Consider the following 23011-nt stretch of genomic DNA (forward strand, 5'->3'; position numbering starts at 1 on the left):
TGCCCAGTGAGAGAACTTCTGCCTTGCCCTCAGACCCTGCGAGCAGTGGGGGAACAGGGGGGAGCCCCTTTGTCCAAAGCACAAGAAGGCTGAAACATCATTTTTGCTTTGGCAAATCATGTAGCAGCGTTACAGTTCTGCACCCAACGACAAGAACTGCTGTGCACTGAGCAGGACGCATGCATGCTGCTCCTTTCATTTTGAGCTGCCTATTTTTTCCCTGGTCTGATGCTGTAGTCCCCCTGCCTTCAGTCAAGTGTGGTCCAGCCACACAGAATCCATAGCTCCTGCTTTCCACAATCCATGCTTTCTGTCCTGGAGGCTGGAGAAGTTATACCCACTGCCAGGAACAGCCTGGGCCACTGAGCGAGAGGTGAGAACTGGTAACTTAGATCTCCAGGTCTATGGAAGTGCTTCCCATTCACTTAGTTAAAAGCTCATTTAGCCCCATGCAATTTGGTAGAATGCAAAGGCTGGAAAGATGCTTTGTGTATGTCTGGGCTGTTTTCTATGTGCCTGTCTTGGCTTGGAGAACTGCTGCTTGAAAACCTTGTGTGGTGACAACTTCAATTTAAAAGCTTTCTCTCATGTCATTGACTTTAAGAAGCTGGGTTTAGATTTACAGCTCTTTCTGAAATGTACTGTACAGCTGGAGTTTAACATAGAGAAAGCCTAACATTTGGTTTCAGGTGAAATGGGTATCCCAGGATTGAGGTGTTTGCACAGCAATGGGGGAGCTTTAACGTGTTCAGTGTGTTACTGCACAACCCATGACCATGGCTGGGATACTTTTAAGGAGGTGGGTGAGAACTGGTCACGCACATGTTGATGATAAATTTAGAAAGATAAATTAGTCTTTTCTTCTTTCAAAACAGCCAAGTTTGGAAAAATAACACCCTACTTGGCTAGAGAAGCACTGTCAAGTTTATAATGCATTAGAGCTAACCTCCATATAGCTCTGCAGCCCATACTTGTTGACTCTTTGCCAGTTCTTAAAATATGTTCTGTAAACTAAGATCATGGTCAAGTTGGCTGTGTTCCCCTTTTCCTCTCTGTGTTTGGGTGTTGGGGGGCTTATTTATTTAATTTCCCATTTGTTCCAAGGACTTGTAAGAATTGCTTTAAAAAGAGAAAAAGAAGTTAAAGGAAATGGAAAGTTTTCGAAGGAGTCTGTAACGATGAGAGCTTCATGAACAGTGATGCTTGTGAGCACTTGGCAGCCTGAAGACCAGTGCTTACCAAGAAGAGCTGTTGAAACAGACCCCTGGTGTGAGCATAAAGCCTGGCTGGTTTCCAGCTCATGGAGAGCAAAGTGGTCATATATTAGAGAGCTCTCGAAAGTTTTATAACAGAGATTTCCTAATTCTCCCCCACCTCAAGGGAGAGGGGAGCATTCCCATGCAGCCTCCTAACAGTGTAGTCTGATCCTAGCCAAGGCTATTAAACACACTCTGTCCATTGCCTGTATTTGCTGACATGTGAAAGCCCAGTATGAGGATCAGCAGGACCAGTTGGCCTTCTGCACCTTCAGGGCTGTTATCTTCCATAGGTGCTGACAGCCACCTTCATGATCCAAATCCCCTCAGCAGCATGTTAGCAGGTGGGAATGATGGAGTGAGGTGAACAAAATGTGACAGGGGGAGGAGGCAGGACCCCTATGCTGATGTAAACTGGCAGATCTCCATGGGGACCCCTACTCATTACCCCATGAGACCTCACATGGAGCTGTGATGGTGGCTTGGGGAGGGACTTGGCCATGATTTGGATATAGTCAAGGGACTCTACAGCACAGCTGAGGTTGGTCCAAGGCTGCCTGCTGTAAAGGTGATGGTGCTCCGGAGACCTGTTAAAGCTCATGCCAGGGAAGGTATAGGATGTGTCCCAGCTGGGCTGGCCCATCACATGTGAAGGTTCACTTGGTTTGCAGCCAAAGTTTCATAGCTGGCATCTCTTGACATAGTGACTTCCTACCAGGTCTAACTACTGGTATTAATTGCAACGGAGAGTTTTGCACCTTTGATCTCCTGGCCACAGGGTAAAGATGCTGTGACAGCTCAGCCACTTCTGTTGCTGGTTTGTGCTGGGTATCTCACTGTGGTGCTGGCATAGGAAAGCAAAAGGCTGTGATTATATGTTAAGTCTAATGACGCTTGCCATACAGCCTGCCTTACGAACAGGGAAGTCTTTATGTCTTTCTTCCATTTTCTGCTTTTACTCTTATATTAATGCAAGAAAAGCAGCACTAAATGTGTTCCTGTTGCACTGAACTGTGCAGACAAGTCTCGGAGCAGCTGCCGCTCTCCCTGGAGTTTCATCTAAGCGTTGGCTCAGGCGCAAAATGCAAACAAGGGAGATAGATGAGGGTGGCTGGCAGAGACAGAAAAATAAAGAGTGTAACAGAAACCTGAAGCTGTTCCTCACCACGAGGCACTACCAGCTTTTGTTGGGCTGGATCAGACAAAGCTGCTGAGGTGGAAAGCAGCAGATTCTGCTGGGAGAGAGCTGCTGTGCGCTCCCTGAGCTGTGTTTGTTCTCAGGCTGTGGTCTCTTGTGTTGGGTAGGAAGGGCTGTGAGGCTCAGTAGATGAAATGAAAGACATCATGGGCCATCTAAATGCTGTGAAGCAGCTGTGAGGCCTCCTGAGTTATTCAGGCTGTAGTCCCCCCATGGGGTATATGCAGCACAAGTAGAAATCTGAAGTGCCCTTTTGAGGAGGGTCAGAATGACCACCCTTTAATTTGTTCTTATATTGGCTTGTATTCTGCATCTCCTGCTGGCTTTGTGCTTTGCTTTACCTCCCTAATGTGCTGGAGGCAGACATTTGCTGTGTTTTCTAAACCCAGAGTTTCTGTCCTTGGGAAACTCGTCCCAGTTAAGATGCTCAGCAAAGTCTGGGGCTTCCACTGCAGAAGGAAATGGGATGGGGTGTCCAGTGCAAACAGCAGGTGACAGCAGCAGGATTGAGATGTAGGTGTGAATGCCAGGAATTGGGATGGCCCTTTCAAGTTGGAGGGTTATTTGTTTGCTGCCATTACTTGTCTCTGTGGTGTAATTACCCAGCACAGCCACACTGCCAGAGCGAGATGCCACATTTGTTTGACCTAGTTCCTCAGCACTGCTCAACCTGTGCCGTGTAACAGGTTGTGGCTGACAACCACTCCCTGCCCCAGGAGCTCAGGCCGCCTCGCTGTAGCCTCTGCTCCCAGAGAACCCTTAGATGCTGAAAAGCTGTGAAGCTTTCTGCACTGCAGGGACCTGCCTTTGCATCCTCTGGCTCTTGGGCACATCATGGGGATGCTGGGTCTCACGGGGAAAGGCACAGTGGTGCCAGGTAAGGGCATGGGTGCTGGCATCACTTTGTTCACTTGTGCTGGGTCCACACCCAACTAATTGTCTCCCTCGGTCTGAACACCTTGTTGTAGACGTTTGGGTCCTTTCTTTCCCTCTGCCTAATTGCACCCTTCTTTCTCTCAGTATTTTTAATCACCTTTCAGTGGGTAATTATACTCAGTATTGTGGCTGTCTTGAGGCTATTCAATCATTGTGTGTGTTTGAGGGTGTCTATGGTTAATATACATTTTTAAAGGGTTGGAGGGAAGAGGTCTGTTGGTATCTCAAGTCTCAAATCTTCAGGTGAAATGTGTTTGTTGTCGGACTTTAACCCTTGGAGGTTACACATGGTTTTAACAAACCATGTATGTTTTCATGTCTTGCTCTGCCTGTAAAGAGTTAGAGATGACAGTTCCTTTGTGTTGCTTTTTTTTAGTCTGCTTTAATGTAAGTTTACAGTCCAAAGATTTGCTTAGCACAGTTAATGCTCATTATCATCATTCTTGATCTGTGTCTTGCTAGGATTTCAGACTTGTATCTCTATGACAGTAAATTCTAGTGCTGTTGCTGTGTCTAATGAGGGTTCACTGCTCTGTTCACGACCAAGCTTGTGATTTTTATCACATTCGTAAGTCTGTGTCTGTGTAGCAAAAGGCTTGAGCTCATACCTGAATCAGGGACTAAATTCTGCCCATAGGCACTGAAGGGAGGGTTGGTCTTTACTGGCTACCGAGATAGTGACCTATTCCTGGTCTACAGTAATTGCCACCTGGTTTGGACATCTGCTACAACCTTTTATTATTCTGATGTTTGTCAGGATGACACCTAAAAGCCACCACCTGAATCCACTGGACCAAATGCAGTGTTTAGATAAGCCAGTGGCCTTTAGGAGAGCCATGCGAGGGGCTGAATCTGTCTTGCTGGTTAAAATGATTGGTCCCTGTGCAAACTCTAATTGAGAAACATCAGTTTCATCCCCTCCCTGGAGCTGCACCCACTGGTCTGTTTAAACTTATTTACATCTCAGATGTAAAAGTCTCTGATTTCATTATCAGAATTACATCCATCTACTTAACCTCATGCTGGTGACCTTGTATCCACTTGGGATAAATCTAGGAAAAACTCCCATCTTCATCTCCAACACAGAACCGCGTGAGAGCACTCGCTGCCCTGGCTCCCAGGGCCCACACCCTCAATGAAGTCTCTGCTTAAATTACCCTGGCAATTGCAGGCATTGCAAATGAATCTTTTTACAGCCCTTTTCTCCATCTATTTTTGAAATCTGACCGTGTTAAAGTGATGCTAAGACAGAGACCCCCCCCCCCCCCCATCCAACAGCCTTGGGGCTGAGAGATGGTTATAAAATCAAAACACTGCCTGAGTGAGTGGGATGAGTCACGGCTCTGTGCTCCTGAGTGACGTGTATCGCTATTTGGATTTGTGTCAAGGCAAGGCTGTCCAAACTCCTTGACAGCCCAGAGCATTATAGCAATTGGGGGACCAGATGGCAAATAATGTTATATTATGATGAAAAATAATTCCAGGCTCAAAGGAATTGTCCAAGAGACTCACTTGTATAAAGTTAGTCTGTTAGATAAAGGCTGAGCTGGGCTTTGGGATCTCTTGGTTCAAATCCTTGCACTGCTACTTAGCTCCTGTATGACCTCAGAACAGTCCCTTTGCCTCCCTGTATCGTTTTCTTTGGTTTTTAGCCCCTTCAAAGGGTAGGGGTTCTCCTGATTGCACTCTGGAAGGTGTTTTAGGTGCAGAGCCTCCCTCAGATTGGCCCCTGTTCTGGTATGGCTATATGTGATAATAATTAGGGCTGGTCCACCCTGTTCTGAGGTTAGCAAAAGCTAGAGAGCCGTGCTGGCAGTCCTGAGCCTGGGGTGTCTTGTTTGTCCCCTTTGCTCTGGTCATGACACCTTCAGCATCTTTTTTGAAAGAGGTCATGTTAGGGGGGACAGTCTTACCTGTTCACTCCTCAATGCAGCTTCTAATCAAATGCACTCAAAGCTGAGGACATCAGCACAGCAAAACCCTCGCTATGAAAGCAGAGACAGACTTTCATCACCTGAAGAAGGCGGTCCCTTTCAGCCTGTTCAGCCTCCTAAAACCCTAAATGAAGTGGTTTGTGGGATCACTTTTAACATTTGTGGCCATGCAATAGCAGCCTAGTAAAGTGACCAGAGTTTCCTAATGCTCGTATTTAGGACCAAGTTAAATACACAGAGGAGCAGCCTCGTAATTACTATTGCTAATTAGTTAATGGTCGGGAGGTGCTTTGAAGATGAAAAGTGAAGAGGTGCTTGGTTAGTAAGTCCCAAACACACCTGTAATGCCAGCAGCAGCCTTGCTATGGGTCAGCAGGGACTCACTGCTGCAGTGGCTCACAGAGTGCTGCTGAGTTTTTATTAGAGCCAGCAACAGAGGTAGTTAAATCTGGATGAGTTTCTTACATGCTTAAAAGGTGACAAGCTGCATGTAACTGATTCACTTTGGGGCAGGGACATGGTCTTGATGAGTTTAAGGTCCCTTCTGGCCCTGTTTTCCCTGATACTGTGGTCCAGGGACCGCTTTGCTGAGCTAGAGCCCATCTTTTCCTGCTGAGCAGGAGCGCAGTGCTGGGATGACCTGATCTCTGTAATCCTCCCGCTGCTACAGTTGGCCTCAGAGGCTCTTTGAGCAGATGCAATTTAAGTTTAAAGAAAGGCAGCTCAGATGTGCATGACAAAGACTAACCCGATACAGACCTGGAAGTAACAAAGTGCCTTAAAATTGCACCTATGTGAAGAGTTTCTGGGCTGTAATCCTTGCCTTTTTTCTTAAGCATCAACATGAAAGGGATCGGAAGGAAGGATGAACTTGAAGCTCTTTTTTCCTCCTAACTTGTGATGTGCTCCTCCTTTTCTTCTAATAAAATATGTCTGGGAATGCTTCGGAGGCTACTTCTCCATAGCTGTTGCCACACCTGTTGGGAAGGGGAAATTCCTCTTGGTCTGCTGTTGCGAAGCAGCCTGGGGGAGCGCTGCTGCTGGAATGTTCTATTGACAAAGCTGGCAAAAAAACCCTCCCTTCTAATGGAAATTGAATTATTTGTTTGTTCGCTTTTGAATTTGGTCTCTGTGGGCCAGACCTGCAGCTGCGGCAAATTAGCTCAGCTCCAGATGTGCCTTATAGATCTTGAGCTGTCATTTCCCTGTGCCGGTTTGTCATTCTGTAGATCTTCCTGCTGCCCTGGGTTTGGTACTGTTTCAGCTTTCAGTCTGCTTTGTCCCCTCATTCAGCCAAGTGGGGACAGAGGATGTGTTGGGCTCTTGGTGGCATGAGGCTGGCATCGTGTCCACCACCTTCACTTGCAGAAGGTCAATGAGAAACAATAAATCTCTATTCATGGGCTGGTTCATGGCCTCAGTTTTATCCTTGGCACACAGTAGCCTTGATAACCCAAGACTCCCAACTGTAAGGTATCTTCTTCACTTTTCCAGTGTTAGTGCTGGTGACAGTGTTGTAGAACCAAGACCAGGGCTTTTCCTTATAAGAAACTAACTTTGAAAGACTGCACTTAACTTTGCAAGAAGGGAAAAAAAAGGATTCTTGTGTAGTTTTGATGTTTTGGCATTTATCAGCTGCACACTGCTTAAGTCAGCAAATGCATAGTGTTGTCAGGATGGGTCTGGTTTGGGAGTAGGGTCAAGATACAAAGGAGGCTTCCAGCATGGGGTTTCCATCAATTTGTCTGAACACTGCAGTGTACTTGTGAGAACTGGAGGTTGTAAGATCCAGGTGCTGTGGGCCAAAGGAAGCTTAGTTATGTTAGCCTTGTGATTGGTAAGTATTACTTACCTAGCATCAGAGGTGTATGTACCACTGTGGAACTGGGGTGGTGTGCTTCAAGCCATGAGAATCTCTCTTGCCCAACCCTGCTTGGTGACAAGTTTTTCACGTGTTTTTGCAGCATGCAGGATCAGGTCCCTGACGAGGTGTGCACAGTCATAGAATCCCAGACTGGTTTGCGTTAGAAGGGGCCTTAAAGCTCATCCAGTTTCAACCCCCTGCCATGGGCAGGAACACCTATCACTAGAGCAGGTTGCTCCAAGCCCTGCAACCTGGCCTTGAACACTGCCAGGGATGGGGCAGCCACAGCTTCTCTGGGCAACCTGTGCCAGAGCCTCAGCACCCTCACAGGGAAAAACTTCTTCCTTGTATCTAATCTAAATCTCTCCTCTGTCAGTTTAGATCCATTTCCCCTTATTCTACCTCCACATGCCCTTGTCAAAAGTTCCGGTAGCTGCAATAATGCAAAGCAGCGCCTGGTAAAGAGCAGTAAAGGAAAGAAAGATCTGCGCCGAGAGGGAGGAAGGGGCGAGGCTTTGCGGGGGAGGCCGTGCTCGCAGAAGGGGGTTGCACCCCCGGGGGCACAGGGAGGGCTCCGGCCCTTCGGCACTCGCTGTGCCCGGGAACCGCTCGGGTCCCCCCGGTCCCTCCCCGCGGCGGGGCGGAGCGGAGAGGGTGTGCGGCGAGGCGGGGCGCGGCCGCGCTCATGTCCCGTTCTCTCCCTGCACAGGGGCAGATTGAAGCGGAGAGCGAGACCGTCTTCAAGTTGGCAGCGCTAGTGTTGCAGGTAAGCGGCTCTTCCCACCCAGTTCGGCCGCGGGCACCGGTGGCTTGGGCTTGGTTTAGCTCTACTGTGTTCTGCTTCTCTTTTCCTCCCCCCTTTGTATGAAAGCATGCACATGGAGCTGTTTTTATAGTTTCTGCAGCTGGAGAGAAGGGTGGGAAAGGGGGAAGAAAAGGTAGAAAACTTGGAAAGTGTTTTCCTTAGGGGCAAGTGAGGGAAATCCTTATTTGAGGTATTTGAAATTGAAAGAAAGAAGAAAAACTCACCAAAGGAAGTCATGTATTTGGGTAGATTTCCATCCAGTTTATCAGTTATTCTAATTTATGGTCTGCAGATCTGGGAGGAGGAGTAGCTAAATTTGCTGATTATGCCTGTGAATCTTTCTAGAGCATATGTTTTTGATACCCCTGTTATGTTGAAATATGCGGTGTCAGTTTTTGTTCTCCTTAATCAAGTTTTGTCGTACACACACTCTGGTTATTTACCATTTTCTATGAAATAAAACTCTGCCTTTAAGACACTGAGGATTTTTTCCCTATGGCATTCTCAGTGACAAAGTGCCACGGCAAAGCTGCAGCAGCTCCATCTGCCTGCACTGTTGTTTTCATCTCGAGTGAACACAATTCCTTGCAACTGCTGACCTGCCTGTAAAGCCAACCTTTAGCTGGATGCAGTTGGCCGGAGAGAGAATTGTATTTCACTTCTTGTGCAGTAAAAGCAAGATTTGATTTGCAGTGTGAAACTCATCCCCCTCTTGGAAATGGTTTTATTTATGATGTGTGTGGATTATCTATAGTTGGAAGCATAAAGGGCCAAGTTCTGTTCTTGAATGCATGTGAGCAGGCTTCACGCTTTGCATTGCGTGTAACTGGGGTCAGGATTTGGCCCTGGAGCTGTGGGAGTGGGGAAGTGAACAATGCTGGGAAAATCGAGGACTTTTGAAGAGCTCCTGTTATAACTCTGTCACTGTTTTTCTATTGTAGGAAGCTAAAGGAGACTATTCCAGGTAATAACATTCTCCTTTCTAATACCGGTGTGCTTGATGGATGTGTTTTTCTGTGTTGGCATTGTATTGCAAACAATCAAAACCAGGGGTAAAGTCCAGCTGCAAGCAGTGGCTGAAGAAAGTGAAATGCGCTGCTGGGCTGGATAAAATCTGGGTGAGTAATGCCTTTTGTGAGCAGGCTCTGAGGCAAAACAGCTTTTCAGGCCATCCCGCTTTGCTCCCCTTCCTGAACATGGGATGGGGAGAAAGCTCCCACGCTTCCTTGAACTGTGGCTTGGGTCTATCTGGGTGACCCTGCCTGTAGAGTGGCAGCATGTGCAGACATGGAGCCCGTCAGCTGCCCGCGCTGGAGATCAATGAGCTGCTTTCTTGTGCAGCTGCCCTGCAGAGCCTCTCCCTTCCCTCCTGCGCTTGACCCAACAGTTGTGTTGTAGCTGGTGTGTGACCCGGTTGCTGGGCTTTAAAAGACGGGGTTCGTCCTTGGAGATCACTTCTTACCATGCACTGGTTACAGTAACTGGCCCTGCAGAGGAGGTGGGGTCACACTGGGACCTGTTAAAGCCAGGGGAAAAGACCTTCAATTAGAAACAGCTCACTAAGCAAATAGAAATTCAGAAGGTTGGTTTTGGTCGTGTTAATGTTTTACTACTTTCTGAGTTTCCATCTGGGAAGAGAGGAGTGTTTTACGCTTTGGCTACAACAGCTTTTAAGAGCCAGGCTTGAAAATGCTCAGTCGAGAGCTGTGTGCTCAGATGCAGGGGTCAAGTCACATCTGTCTGCCAACGTGACACACTCTGCTTCCTTCAGTGTGCAGTTAAGTGCATGCCAGTGCTGCTGCCTGAGACCCCTGCTGCCTTCTTCAGCCACTTCTCCACTGAAGGGCATGCTCCGTGAAGTTCATCACAACCTCCTTTTCCTTTTTGTTGGTGTGCTGTCATGCCTGCAGGGAGGAAGAGGTGTCCTTGTGACTGAGATCAACTGGGGCTGGCTGTACAATTTCTTTCCCTATTCATGCTGTAGACCTGCTTTGTGACCCACAGTATATTACTTATAGCCGCGGTGTCCTGCGTTTCGTTTCTCTAGAGAGACAACTCATCTTGCCTGATCTCACAGGGACACCTTAAGCTTAGCTCAGTTTAGGTGAAGTTAACAAGAGAACCACTGTTCACTTGACAGGAGTTAACTTACTAAGCTGTAGCAGCTGGTGGCACGTGCTCTCAATTCTGAAGAAGAGGAGTTAAGGTTAAAAACTACCTTTGTGGTGAAAACCTCCCTTATGTGGTTTAAACTTAACGTTGACTCCTTATGTGCTGTAAGTAGGTTTGTAAGTATTGCTTCACATGGCCAAGAACTGTGTCTGTGGTTATCTTCCATGCCTCTGCAGACACATTGCAAGGAGTGGATTGCCCGTGGTTACCTTTAAAAGTATTTGAAGAGAATTGAAGGGAAGAACGCTGCTACAAGAGTGATTTCCAAGTGCAGCTCTTCCTCTGATAGTTGCGTGAAAATAGCTGCAGCAATTGTTTCCTCTGTTAAGCAGAACATATGTTTTGCTCCATAGCAAATGAGCCTGGCCAGCTGTCTCAGGCACAGCGAGCACACCAGAAGCGAAGGAATTTCATTTTACATATCACAAGTGGTCCTTTGGGCCACCACTGATAAAGCACTAGCTTAATTACCAGCATATCTTCACAAAGATACTGCAGGACTGGCCTCCCCTGCCAAACTTGCTGCGATACCAGGAATACATCCTTGCTGCTTGTGCACTGAGTTGTCTTCATTTGCAGTGCTTTGGCTTTGGTGTGTCCGTTGTTCGCCGTCATTTGGCTGTTCCTCTTTGAATCATGTTTTGGAATGCGGCTCTTGCGCCATTCCTGCTTACGTGAGAACTCGCCAGTTAGTATTTCTTTATATTGAATTAGTGCTGAGCAAACACGGTAAATACAGGAATTGCCTGAAGTCCTAGAGATTAGCTTTCTGGAAGTGAAAAATGGGCCAGTGCAGGCAGAACTGGTGATCTTTGGCTGGCTGATTTCTCACGTAGGCCATAGAGAAGATTTTCCATAGGGAAACGTCCCATGATGGGATCACTGTGTGAATTCCTCTGACTTCAGCTGGGAGCAGGCAGATCAGTACCAGGGTCCGAACACTTCTAACTCCTGCAGCTCTGCAGTTACCCCTTTCCCAATCCACTCTCAGATAGCATCTTGATGGCAGAGCAGCAATCTCCTGAGAACCACCCTCCCATACCCGTGCAGAGTGGGTGAGCGCATTCTTTTGAAACCTGTTTATTTTTAGTGAGCAAACCTGACATTGCAGCGCTCAGGGAAAGTAAAAGTTTCTGATTCTACACCTCAAAGGTCACTCTGGAGGGGCTGTGCAGTGGTAGCACTGATGTCGTGAATATCAGGGTCTTTGGGGTTTGGCTGTTGCAGGTGGTTTGCAATAGGACCCCAGGGCCCTAAGCGGGGCTGTTAGGACAAGGGTATGTGCCTTCTCATTTGGAGAGTGGCTTTATGTAAGATAAGCCACCCAAGTCCTACTTTAAGAGGACCCTGGCTTTTAAGACATCTTGATAAGACTTAAGTACATGCTTCAGAATTGCGCTGGCAGCGTGTCCATTGCATGTGAGCCTGTTTTGGATAGCTCTGGTTTCCCAAAGACAGCCTCAAATGACTGTGGGCTGCAGAAGGAATGATTAACAAAGGTGGCAGCGGACCGCAGTCAGTGTAGCTCACTGCACACCCAGTTCCTTTTCCTGTTGACTGAACTGGTGATCCCAGCCAAGATAATTACCCCCCTGTGTGTGATGAAGCTCATATCGCAGGGGTGCTCCATGAGCCATTCCCCACCTTACATGGGACAGTGTCGGGACTGTTTCTCCTGAGCCTTGCAGCTCTGGTGTTCCCAGCATGTCTGGGATGCTGCAGATCCCTGGCCCTCTGCCTTTCCATGCAATGATTGGGCAGGTTTTCCTCGAGAGAAGGGATGTAAGGCTTTGCTTGTGTTTCCTTTTCGTGACTCATCCAGGGCTTCCAGTTGATGGCTGCTCTGTTTAAACTGAATTCCCATCAGTTTTTCCCTAGCTCCTGTACTAGGAACCCCAAGCAAAGTATTAGTCATTAATAGGAGTTTTGAAACTCTGCATTATTTAATTGCACTCCTCCACTCTCATGTTTGCAAATGAAACAGAAAAAGCTGCCAGCCTGGTTTTACAAAAGCTTGACGTTTTAAAACTCTGTTCGAGGGTTTTAGAAAGAGAATTTGATTCAAGTTCCAGCTCCTGGCATGGCTCAGTATAGGGTGAAAAAAGTCCATATTCTACTTATCTGAGGTATTTTATTTGAATTGTAAAGAAACCTAATGTCTTGGCAGGCAAGCAAAATAACAGATCAGTCTGGTAATCATTCCGTGTGTAAATATGCAACATATAATGTGTTGCCTCTTTGGGAAACGAATGATTTAGCTGTATTGAGTTCATAGACTAAGCATCTGCCCTCAAAATGCTGTACGATAGTATATAGTATTATTTTTTTTTGTGACTTGATGAGAGTTTTTAGCTGACATGTCCTAAATGCTGACCTTCTAGCGTTAGAAAAACATCTATTAAAATCAGGTTAGCTATGGAAAAGTGTATTTTCTGACTGATAATCTTGGATCATATTTTCCCCTGTAACATTCCCATTACTGAAACCCAGTCATGCTCCCTGAAAGTTAATTAAATTGTTGGAGGAGGGCTTCTATTCTCTTTAAATAGCTGACGCATTCGGTTTTGATTCTGGCCTGTGGGCTGCAAAGATAACTCCGGACTGGTATAACATAACACAGACAAAATAATGAATTCCTGATAGCTGACATGTGCGAGGCACCAGGGTTTATCGCTATAGGGGTGATAAACACGGTTTGTAAAAGGAAAAGGTTTGTGTGAAAGATACTCCTGCTATGGAGTAATTGGCTCAGAAACTGCTGTATTTAAAAGCTTTACTGAGGAGAAAATGCAGTGTTTGGTCTAGGTGCAGAAAACTGGCATTATAGAATAGTTAGGATTGGGAAAGGCCTTAGCAGTTTGCTCCTAATTGAGTGCTCAGCATTAGATTTTTGGGTAGCATTTACTTGGGAAGGTGATTATTTTGCCAGATAAACTGGAAACATCTCTTGGTAGGATAGATTGTGGTGATAATGATAATATGTGCTGTAAAACAGCTGCTCCACAGAAGTTAGTAATTGTCTGATAGCAAAGCACCTGCTCAGTGTACTGCTTACTTACCTCAAGGTTAAGGTAGCTTCAGCAACAGGACACACCTGAGATGTGTTGGAGGCAGCTGGTCCAGCCTGTTTTCGGAAGTCTCACCAGGTCTGTATGACCAAAACTCCAGGTGTGGCCATGTCCAGGACTGTGGTTGGAGCAGAAACACGAATCTGGACCAAATCTCCCAGCTGTTCCTACTCCCCTTCCCCAGGTTTGCATCCTGGAGAGGTCTTGGAGGGCTCAAGCTGCGTCCATGTGGCAGAAATGGAGCCCACCTCATGTATGCCAGCCACTAACAGGTGCTCAGGCTGTGGGGTGAGATTGGAGCTGGCCTAAAGAAAGCTCTGAGATGAATACAATGTGTGTGTCGGCTTCCCAGCACAAACCCTTTTGCTTCATGGACCTGCCTCTGTTAGGCTGGAGGAAGGAGCCCTATTGTGAACCATTCACTGGAAGCTCTTTTCCAGGCCCATTGAGACTGGGGATGAGTTACAAGGGAACATTCATGCTGACCTCAAGCAGAGGCAAAAGACCTGAGCAGTCTGGATGCCTGTTTAGCCCTCAAGGATTGCCTTCCACATATATCAGTGGGTGATACAAAAGAGGTGGTGGATTCACTCAGGTCATCCATCAGGTGCCTGTCATAAGCAGCACTGTGGTTTAATTCTTGGTTTTCTTTTCCATGCAAGAGTGCTTTGTAAATGCCCATGCAATGCCATTTACAGAGGCTTTCTCTAGCGTGACCCACTGCTCTGTGTGGGCTGTGTCTGCCCTGCTGTAAATCAGTGCTCGGCGCTGGCGCTGCTGTTATACTCCTTGTGCTCCACGGCTCTTGTTTGCCAAGTGAGTCATTGTGTATTTTATCTCAGCTGCCACTCTGCACACTTTTTCTTTAAATACCTTGCTAGGCATTTGCTTGTGAACCATTAACTCTTGTCTCAGTCAGACCGAACTGTGTGCTTTCCTAAGCTCGCTCTTTCACAATAAGCAGCTAATTTGAGACAAGATGAGCAAGGGTTAATTTAGAGCCTGTTTGCTGAGGGGGTTGATTATTTATTTCACTTTATTTAGGCTCACCCAATGAACCCAGGTAGTAAATAAACAAGCTTAGGGAAGGTCATGTTTGATGTGTATTTCATACGATGATTCCCCTATTTGACAGGTATCAGATACCCACTTTCCCAAAGAAAAGAGCTCTCTGCATAAGTGAATTTTATACCCTCTTCAGAGAAAGCTGGTTGAAAACTGCACTGATTTTTCTCTAGCATTGTGCAAGTCTTGCTTTTCTTGATGAGTCGCCGCACTTCATTGTGCGGGTTATACAGCCCAATATACCATGAAGGAAGGCAGCAGGCAAATGGGAGCTGGGCAGAGAGCTGCCACACTCCATCTGCCTGTGCACGTGGGCAGCAGGTCTGAGATGAAAATGTTCTCTCCTGGTGTTTTATTTTTCAATAAAAAATGGAAATTCATTGTGTAAACCAGGTGCAATTTCAAAAAATTATGTAGGTAGAACCATCATTTTCTGCTAGAACTTAACAGCAAGAGGGTTTTTTTCTACCTGTGCTATTGTAAATGCATGCAGTTTACAATTCAGGGCAGACCAAGGCACATATAGTCTCTGCAGTGATGTAATTTTAATGGTTTTTTACTATTTTGTATTTTAAAGCAGTTCTGTGAGAGCTCTCAAGGAATTCATCAGTATGTTTGTTATGTAGCACATGAATTAGGTGGAAGCTCTGTGGGTGAAATGAGCAAAAATGATTAGATGAAGAGAAAAGAATGTTTTCATTTATAATCTGATCTCCTGGGATTTACTGCTTGTATATTGCCATGTAACTTTTCATATTAACATATAATTCTGGCAGTTCAGTAAGGAACACACATTTTAGATTTGTTACACCTGAGGTTCATGCAGTTTACTGAGGGGCAGCAAAAGGGGTGGTTGTGTTTAGTCCTGTTCAGTTGTCCCTCCACGATCTTGTATTTTCTTTGGTTTTCTTTTCCTTTCAGGCACTTTTAACTCAGAGAGTCAGTGCTAGAATGGGTACAGTCCAGCCACCTAGGGAGGACTTTTGTGTGTACTCTGCATCCAAGGCAAATGAGAGACAAGGCAAGTGTGGTGCCAGAAAATCCATCATCCCCCAAGTCATCTCCTGTGCAGGGGACAAGTCAGACATGTTGTTGTCATAGCTGTCATGCTTGGAGTAGCATCATGGCATCCACAGCCTTAGGTAAAAGGTGCTCTCCCCCTTGTTCCTAGAAATACCCTCAAGCACAGGTTCAGCATTAAAACACATTGCCTTTTCCTGTTGTAAAGTTAAACTTCATGGCTTTTGCATCACAATGTGTTCACCTCCCTTCTGCTGAATGTCTAGGAAACTTTGTGAGGTGCACATAGAGTTTCTCCAGTCCTGCTCTGTCAGCTGCAAGCAGGAGCTGGGGCTCTGCTCTGACTCCAAACAAGATCCTTTCTTGAAAAAGCAAAAATAAATCTCTCTTGCTTTTCCTTCCCGTGGTGGTTGGGGTCCATCACGTGGGGGTGTTTTGTGCTTTGAGGAAGCGGAACGACAGCTTTTCAGCCTCAGCTTTTTTGCTTTTGCAGATTTGTCAAGTCTTTATCGTTGTTTGGATAATTTACTTTACTTGTGGTTCCATGTCTGTATCAGCACACAGGGCTGTGATAACAAGCTTTAGACGCTGTTGCTGTACTCAGACAGGCTAAACCCCACAACTAATATGGCTGAGCTGACTTTTGTGCGAGCAGGAAGAAAGTGTGAATGTTAGAAATAACAATCTGCTGCTGCAAGGCAGGGTTTGGGGCCCTTTAAGCATTGTACCAACTGTGAATAGTTACTTTTGCTCTGCAGTAAATCCCCAGGTAAAGCAGAGCTTGTCTGCTTCCCGTCTGGTCTGATAGAGAAGCAGTGCTAACGTGCTGTTGGTATGGTTGAGCAGCTCTATAAATGTGGATATGTACCAGATCTGTGGGACTGTGAGCCATCACCAGTGGTAGGTGTGTTGTCCAAGGACCAAAGGGTTTTATCTTCAGGGTACTCGTGTTTCACATCGAGAACTGTAAAAGAAGACCTGAGAATTTAGGGCAGGTTCAGGTCGCAGATTTTCACTGGCTGTGGAGTGCTCCTTCTTCAGCACCCTGCTCTTCTTCTGCAAAGTGGAAATATGAACAGTGCTTCATCTGCCAAGGTGGCTCTGGGAGCAGATCACGTTCTTACTTGTCTGGTTCCGATGTCCTCAGATACAGTGGTGCATGCATATAGCTGATAAGAGAAATGTTGCTTTTTCCTTGGTGCCCTTGGTCTGTCTTCCAAAAGCCAACAAGTAGGGTCACCAAACCCCTGTGAGATCACTGCTGCCGCTCTTCTCTCAATGTCAGAGAGAAATTGGCCTAAAGCAGCAGGTCTGGAGCTGGAGGTCAGGCTTTGGGGTCCAGAGCTGTGGTCCAGCCTAAGCTAAGTGTGAGGAAGGGTTACTCAGCCCCAGCGTCACCGTGTGTTTGATGCACTTCCCTCAAACTGTGGGACTAAAGCACAGCGTGGGAAGCCCATAGCATGGCCGCAGCTTAGATGCACAAGAAGCCTGGTGTTGAAAAAGCCATCTGCACTGCTTGTCATAGTCCTTTTCACGTACAGGGTTTGGAAGACTCTTAGAAATGCTCCTTCAAATACGTTTCTGAGCAGGCGGTTCCTACCTGGTATTCAAGTGGCAGACTTTGCAGCCGTGGCCCAGGCAATGCTCCCTGTTGGCTGCAGGTTAAGGTTCAGCTCTGGTTGTCCCATGCCAGTGGGAGCCCTTTATTCGTGGCCTTTCTGCATCCTGGTCTTCCTTCAGTAGAAAAATAACTTTCTTGAGTGTGCCACCAGACCATAAACTGAAAGGTTGGGAAATGATGGGAAACGTCTGGCGTTTGTCACAAAAGAGGATTTGTCAGAGAGCACACTTCAAAATCCTGCTGCCAAGATCCTGCTGCTCTGACATACTCAAAAGCTGCTAAATCCATTGGCTCTTCCTGTACATTTCCCTGCTCTGTCTTCCATCCCCCATGTTTTCTCTTGCACTTTTAACCCTGCTCATTTTTTTCCCCTCTGTTGCCTTTTGCTGCTTTCTCCTCATGCCTGGTGTGATACCTTGAAAGGCAGACCAGCCTCCATGGAGTGTGAGGTTGCTATGCTCTGCCCTTGCATTTATCTTAGAGCAAACCAAAGCCCACAGAAAAGGCACCTGCTGCTGCAGCAGTCTGGCTGCAGTGTGATGGGCTGTGTTGCTGGCTGTCATCTGTGATTGTATGGAGAGGGACCACCTTGGAGATGGAGGCTACCCTAAGTCTGATCTTTTTAGAAAGTCACTTCAGGACCAGGCTGAGCTGTGGCCAGCAATATGGGATGTTCTTGTACTGTTATATACTTGTAATTGCATAGCAAAGGAATTCAGTGGTTATTCTTAAGAAACAGGACCATTACTAACATCATCTGAGTAACCTGACCAGCCTCTGAAAACTTACCTTGTCAAGCTTTCAAGTGTGTAGGCTAATTGTGTGCTGTTTCTGTGTGTTTATTTTGCTAGCTCTACATATCTTGAACAGAATAGGAAGAAAAAGCCTAATGGAAAGTTTCTGAAGCATCTTCATGGTGCAGGGTAATAATTGCATCATCCTTCAGCTGGGAAGTTCCACTCTTCCTTGTGTCTCATACGTGATTCTTAGAGGCATCTGTTGATTGTTAGGTGTCCATGAAACAACTTTCAAGTTAACAGGAGAGGTTAGCTGGTATTTTCTAAAACCAAGGCTGCTATAAATTCCACCTGTGGCATGCCTAAAATTCAGTTGAAGAATCAAATATAAAATAGTGACATTCAGAAAGACCCAGGAGTGACTTATTCTAATGATCCCATAACACAAGAGTAAGTATTTATGGGAGGTCAGTAGGCTTTGAGAACAGAGGAGAATCACCATACAATGCACTTACCCAGTGATAAATTCCTGCCTTATAAAGTGTTATCAACACAGCTGAGCAGGGGCACACACACCTGCCGTCAGTTAAAAGTTGTCTGAAGTCCTGTCTTTATAAGGTTGTTAATATTTACACAGATGTGGGCTGATAAGCTTTTCTGTTGTACTGCTGTATATTGCTCTTGCTGCTCTGGGTGTGTCTATTGCTCTTCATGTTTTATGCTAATCTTATTAATCTAAGCTTTCACACTTGCATTAGCAGCAGGTAGAAGCTGTTTGTGACAGTGGGTGCAGGGACAGCCATTGACAAATGGTCCTAGTTACCAAAGCTCTGTGCATCTTTGCCTAGCAGGGTGTGTTGTAGTACAAGCTGTGGAGGTGCACTTTCTGTGAGCATAAATATGTAAGTCTTTTGAGTAATGTGCTTTAGGCAGAGCATGCCATGGTCTTGGTCCCTTCCCAGATTCCTGGTGGGGTTTTAGCAAGATGCCTAGAATTTCACTGTAATGTCAGTTGTAGGAAGCATGTGGGATTGGTCCTGCTTTGCTGCTATAATTTGAATGTGGGAACTCCTATTCATAGTATGGTACATGGTTAAATGCCACTTTTAGTTATTTTAGAGACAGGCTGCCCTCCCATCTCCATGGAACTGGCACTGATGAGGAGGGCATGCTGCATCTAGCCCAGCGTTTGCTCATGTTGGGACAGAGAGTTAAGTATGGACAGTACCAAGAATTCAAGCTGAGATTCAGCATGAGGAGGGGCTGATGCAGGTTTTCAGTTACATTGCCCAGGTCAATTCAAATTCTGCTTGATATCTGCTGGAGATAAAGCTCCCATTTAAAGGGTGGAATAGGAAGGAAAGGGTCTGTCTGCATACTGGAAAAAATAGTTGAGATGAGAGTTTCCTATATTGTCCTGGGGAATAAACAAACCTTTTGCCAAAAAAAAGCTCACTCCCATTGACTATGGGTGATTTAAGTTGATGCATTGAAATTACGCCAAGAACCACCAGTCAAGAAGCCCCCTCCTTAGCAGAGGTCAGATTAAATGCAAGTGGGCCTCTCTGAGCTGACAGCCAAATCCTCCTCCTGCCCTGATGAGAACCGACCATGGACACGCCAGATACAACACTGGTGTGTTTGCCTGGTAGATAGTGTAGATGGTTGGACGTCTGGAGCCGGGGCTGCCTGCCCTGTGATTTCTGTGTCATCTTGTGGCCGCTGTGAAACCAAACAGGAACAGGTAATAATTCAAACCGTCGCTCCTGCTATCTGGAGTTGTCACCTCTGGGGATCGGCTGGGTCTCTGAGGGCTTGGGAAAGTGATCCTGAAGGTCAAGGGGAGACGTGCTTGGGCTCCTCGGTGCAGATGAAATGATAATGAACTCTGTGGAAGGAGGGGGAGGACCATTTGAGGCTTTTATTATCCCTGAAGCCGTGAATCATCTCAAATGCTAATCCTCAGGCATACAGTCAGCAGATCCGGGCTGCTGTGTGCCAGCCTGCGCTGTCTGAAGGCATGCAGCGCTCAAGGAGCTGTGCCCTGTTTCTCCCAGGTCTTTTACATTTTTCTAGGATTGTTTCATGCTTTATTTTACAATTATGCAGGGAATAAAAGCCCAGCCCTCGTCTGGTTTCTCAGAGACTTTCAGGCCTTATAAGTCCATTTTGGTAGACTCTTTCCAGATGCAGATGGATTGGATGGTGTGTCTGAACCTCAGGCTATGAGGTTGGGTCCTTTCACAAGGCAAGTCCGAATGGCCAGCTTGGCCTTGTTAAAGAAGTGTATGCTCTGCTGTTGTTAGAAGTTGGATGTGTTCGTAGGTTGACACAAGAACAGAGAAGGTCCAGCTCTGCTCTAAGTTGTCACTTGCCTGCTAATGAACTGCACCAGAGCCTGTGGTTCGGTGTCTGTGCTGGTGGGATGTGCTCTGTGACGTGCCCTAGATGTGATTGCAGCCCTTTGGTCACTGTATGCCCTAGCTCAGAGCCCACAAGCCTTGCTGGGGAGGTTGGTTGGTCAGCTGGCTGGTGCTTAGTTTACATTCAGTGGTAGACATTTCCATATTGATGAGCTGCTACTCATTACTCAGGCTTAACTAGTGTCCTCATTTTGGCATGTGGTAAGGATAAAGCAGGTTGGTACTCTACCATTTCCAGAGGTAATGGACCCAAAAATCAAATGGGAAGGCAAGTAGCCCTGCTGGAAGCCACGAACTGTGCAAAAGGTGGCATTTCAGAGCATGGTAGGATGCAGATGCTGGGGTCCGTGGCACCTCTGCAGTCTCAGTGATGGGGATGCTACTGGCCCCATAATGGTTGGTGAAGGACAGGTTGGGACCTCTCCACCTGGCTGTAGTGGTGACAGCTTGGGAGTCACCTATCTCCCCACCCAGCTCCTCTACTGGAGCTGAGCCTTTGCCTCCCAGCATCAGCTTCCTTAGTGCTTCAGCCCTTGCCTGGGTGATTTGTTGTTTGTTGGCAATGAGGTTGCTAAATACAAGTTTAAAGATCAGCATTAAACCTCCAATTGTTAATTTTGTGAACTTGAGAGTCTATATCTGAAGGAGAAGCCCTTTTGTTTAGAAAATAAACTATTTTGTTATTGCTTCCTTCCTACTCTGCAGTATTTCCCTGCCAGCCCTGGCTGCTACAACAGCCATTGCAGTTAGGAGTCAGGCTTAAAAACAGGAGGAAATGTGTATTTTAATAATGAATTATCCTGTTAATATATGACTGAAGTTGGAGGGAACCTCAGTAGGTCATTTTGGCCAAACCTCCTGCTTCAAGACGGGTCAGCTGTGAGATCAAGCCAGGTTGCTCAGGGACTGTTTCTTTGGTTTTGGGGCGTTTTGTTCTGGTTCCTGGGGCCTCAGGAGGGTGTGCTCTGTCTGCATGTTCATTCGTCCCTGCAAAACCCTCATAATCTACCTTCTCCCTGCAAGCTGAGATGTCCTGCAGCCTTTTGATCCCTTAAAACTGGGCTTTTAAGGGGTAAATAAAAGCCCCTCAGCTTTTGTGAGCGTTGGCTGTATTTGAGCGTTAGGAGGAGAGATCCTGATTCTCTACCCAGCTGTCCCCCTTTGTGGCGCTTGGGTGCTGGCCAGCATGCAAAGAAAAGTGCATATTCCTGGCAGAAGAGTGCTGGCCCGGCAAGCAGCTCCTTGTGCTAATTGACCCCCTTCTTGGCAACTTCATCAAAGACATGGAAGAATAAATAGGCTGTTGATTGAACTGTTTCCTCGTCCCCAGAGGTGGTCCCTCTTACTCAGGGCTAAGGCACATTGTCAGGGCTGGGGAAGAAGCTTGCAGAGCGGTTAGCCTGTGCTCACTGAGGAACAAAAAGCTTTCATTTACTGTGCTTTCCACATGACATCTGCCATGTGAGATGGAAACGTGGCAGGGGTTTGCTGCAGAGCTTGGTCTGTGGTGCCCACAGAGCAGGTTTCTGTGCTCTGGTCCACTCTGCTGATGCACAGGATGCTGATTTTGAGGGAAGAGGGGAATATAGCTCAGATGGAATCTCTCATAGTAGAACCTGATGAAAACAAAGGTTAGAAGCAGAAAAGCATCTTCAAGGAAAGCCTGGATGCAAAAGTTGAGGCAGGTGCTGATGGATGTGACTGGTGCATTCTTCACATAGAAAACTCGTGTTGGTGCTTGCTGGCGCTGCTGCGAAGGCACGCAGAAATCCTGCAGAAATGAGGCATGCACGTTTCAGCTGATAAATTAATGGAGCATATAAGGAGAAAACATTAACCGTTTTATTTAAAAACCTCCTTATAGGCATCAGTATCCAGCTGGGTTTTGGTGACAAATTGCAGTCGCATGTTTCAACCCCTTTTATTACATTCCAGGCAGGGTCTGGAGTCCAAAATATTTAACCTTTCTGTAGAGTGAGCAGCCCAGGAGAACTGTTTTCAGTGAAAATATCTTGAAGTGTATGAACTGAAACCCTTTGTTTTGTAGTGGATCAGTGTTAAACTCTGAGATTTGACAAGTACCATACTGCTTCATGATAATTATTGTCTAGCGGTAGGATTTTAGCTGAAGATAGAGCAAAACTTAGCACCTTTGGAATTGCTTTTGGGCAGAGGCTTTTCCTTTTGCAGCCCTTTCAGGGCTCGTTCTGCACTCAGCAAATAGAGTGAGTGTGTGGAAAATAAATATTGATACGGCGCTCCCGCCTCAGTGGCCTGAGCATCACGTGTCTGCATAATGAATTACAACAGGAGCCTGCATGACACCATATACATCACTGCCATGTGAGAGGGCCTATAGAGTTACGTTGCTGTGACAGCCTGATATGGGGCAATGTACCGTGTTCCTGGGTAGCAAATACAACCCTTTCTTTCTGCCAAAGCTTATGATTGCATCCATGATTCACTAACAGTGACTCTGCCATTTTTGGTTTTTAGTGATGAAAACACTAGGAAGGACTTGAAGACACTGCCTGTTTTTCCTACCAGGACACTGCAGGAGCATCCGTCACTCGCTTACTGGTGAGCTACTGAATTTAAAATGTCAGTCATTGCTATGAGTGGTAATGACAAGATCACTTCTAAACAATTTGCCAAGTTTTCAGCCTGTATAATATAGGAGTTGGAGTTATGTTCAAGCATTTCCAGTTTCTAGGTCATAAATTATGCAAGATCTGATGCAAATCCCTCATTGAAAGTTTGCTCAGATTAAATTGCTGGATCAGAAACTGACTGATCAGAATATGTGGGGACCATGCATTAGAAAGAGCTGAAATCTGAACTCCAGCCAAGCCTGGGTTTGCAAAGAGCCCCTTGCTCTTCACCCATCACACAGAGGAGCCTCTGTGGTGGGT

General features: G+C 46.4%; 1 protein-coding gene across 5 annotated transcripts in view; it reads left to right on the forward strand.

Moving 5' to 3' along the window:
- The window catches only part of FRMD4B (FERM domain containing 4B), a 137794-nt gene that overhangs the window by 87110 nt on the left and 27673 nt on the right, over nucleotides 1-23011 (forward strand). For all 5 annotated transcript variants that reach the window (XM_061455758.1, XM_061455759.1, XM_061455761.1 and 2 more), the window contains 3 exons: nucleotides 7898-7954; nucleotides 8935-8957; nucleotides 22596-22679. In XM_061455758.1, coding sequence (XP_061311742.1) covers nucleotides 7898-7954; nucleotides 8935-8957; nucleotides 22596-22679 — 164 coding nt within the window. The remainder of the gene's footprint in view (nucleotides 1-7897; nucleotides 7955-8934; nucleotides 8958-22595; nucleotides 22680-23011) is intronic.

The sequence above is a fragment of the Pezoporus flaviventris genome, unplaced genomic scaffold, assembly GCF_033815535.1.
Source record: "Pezoporus flaviventris isolate CSIRO_AGI_PZ_B2104156 unplaced genomic scaffold, CSIRO_AGI_Pfla_v1 ptg000021l, whole genome shotgun sequence".
Lineage (NCBI taxonomy): Eukaryota > Metazoa > Chordata > Aves > Psittaciformes > Psittacidae > Pezoporus > Pezoporus flaviventris.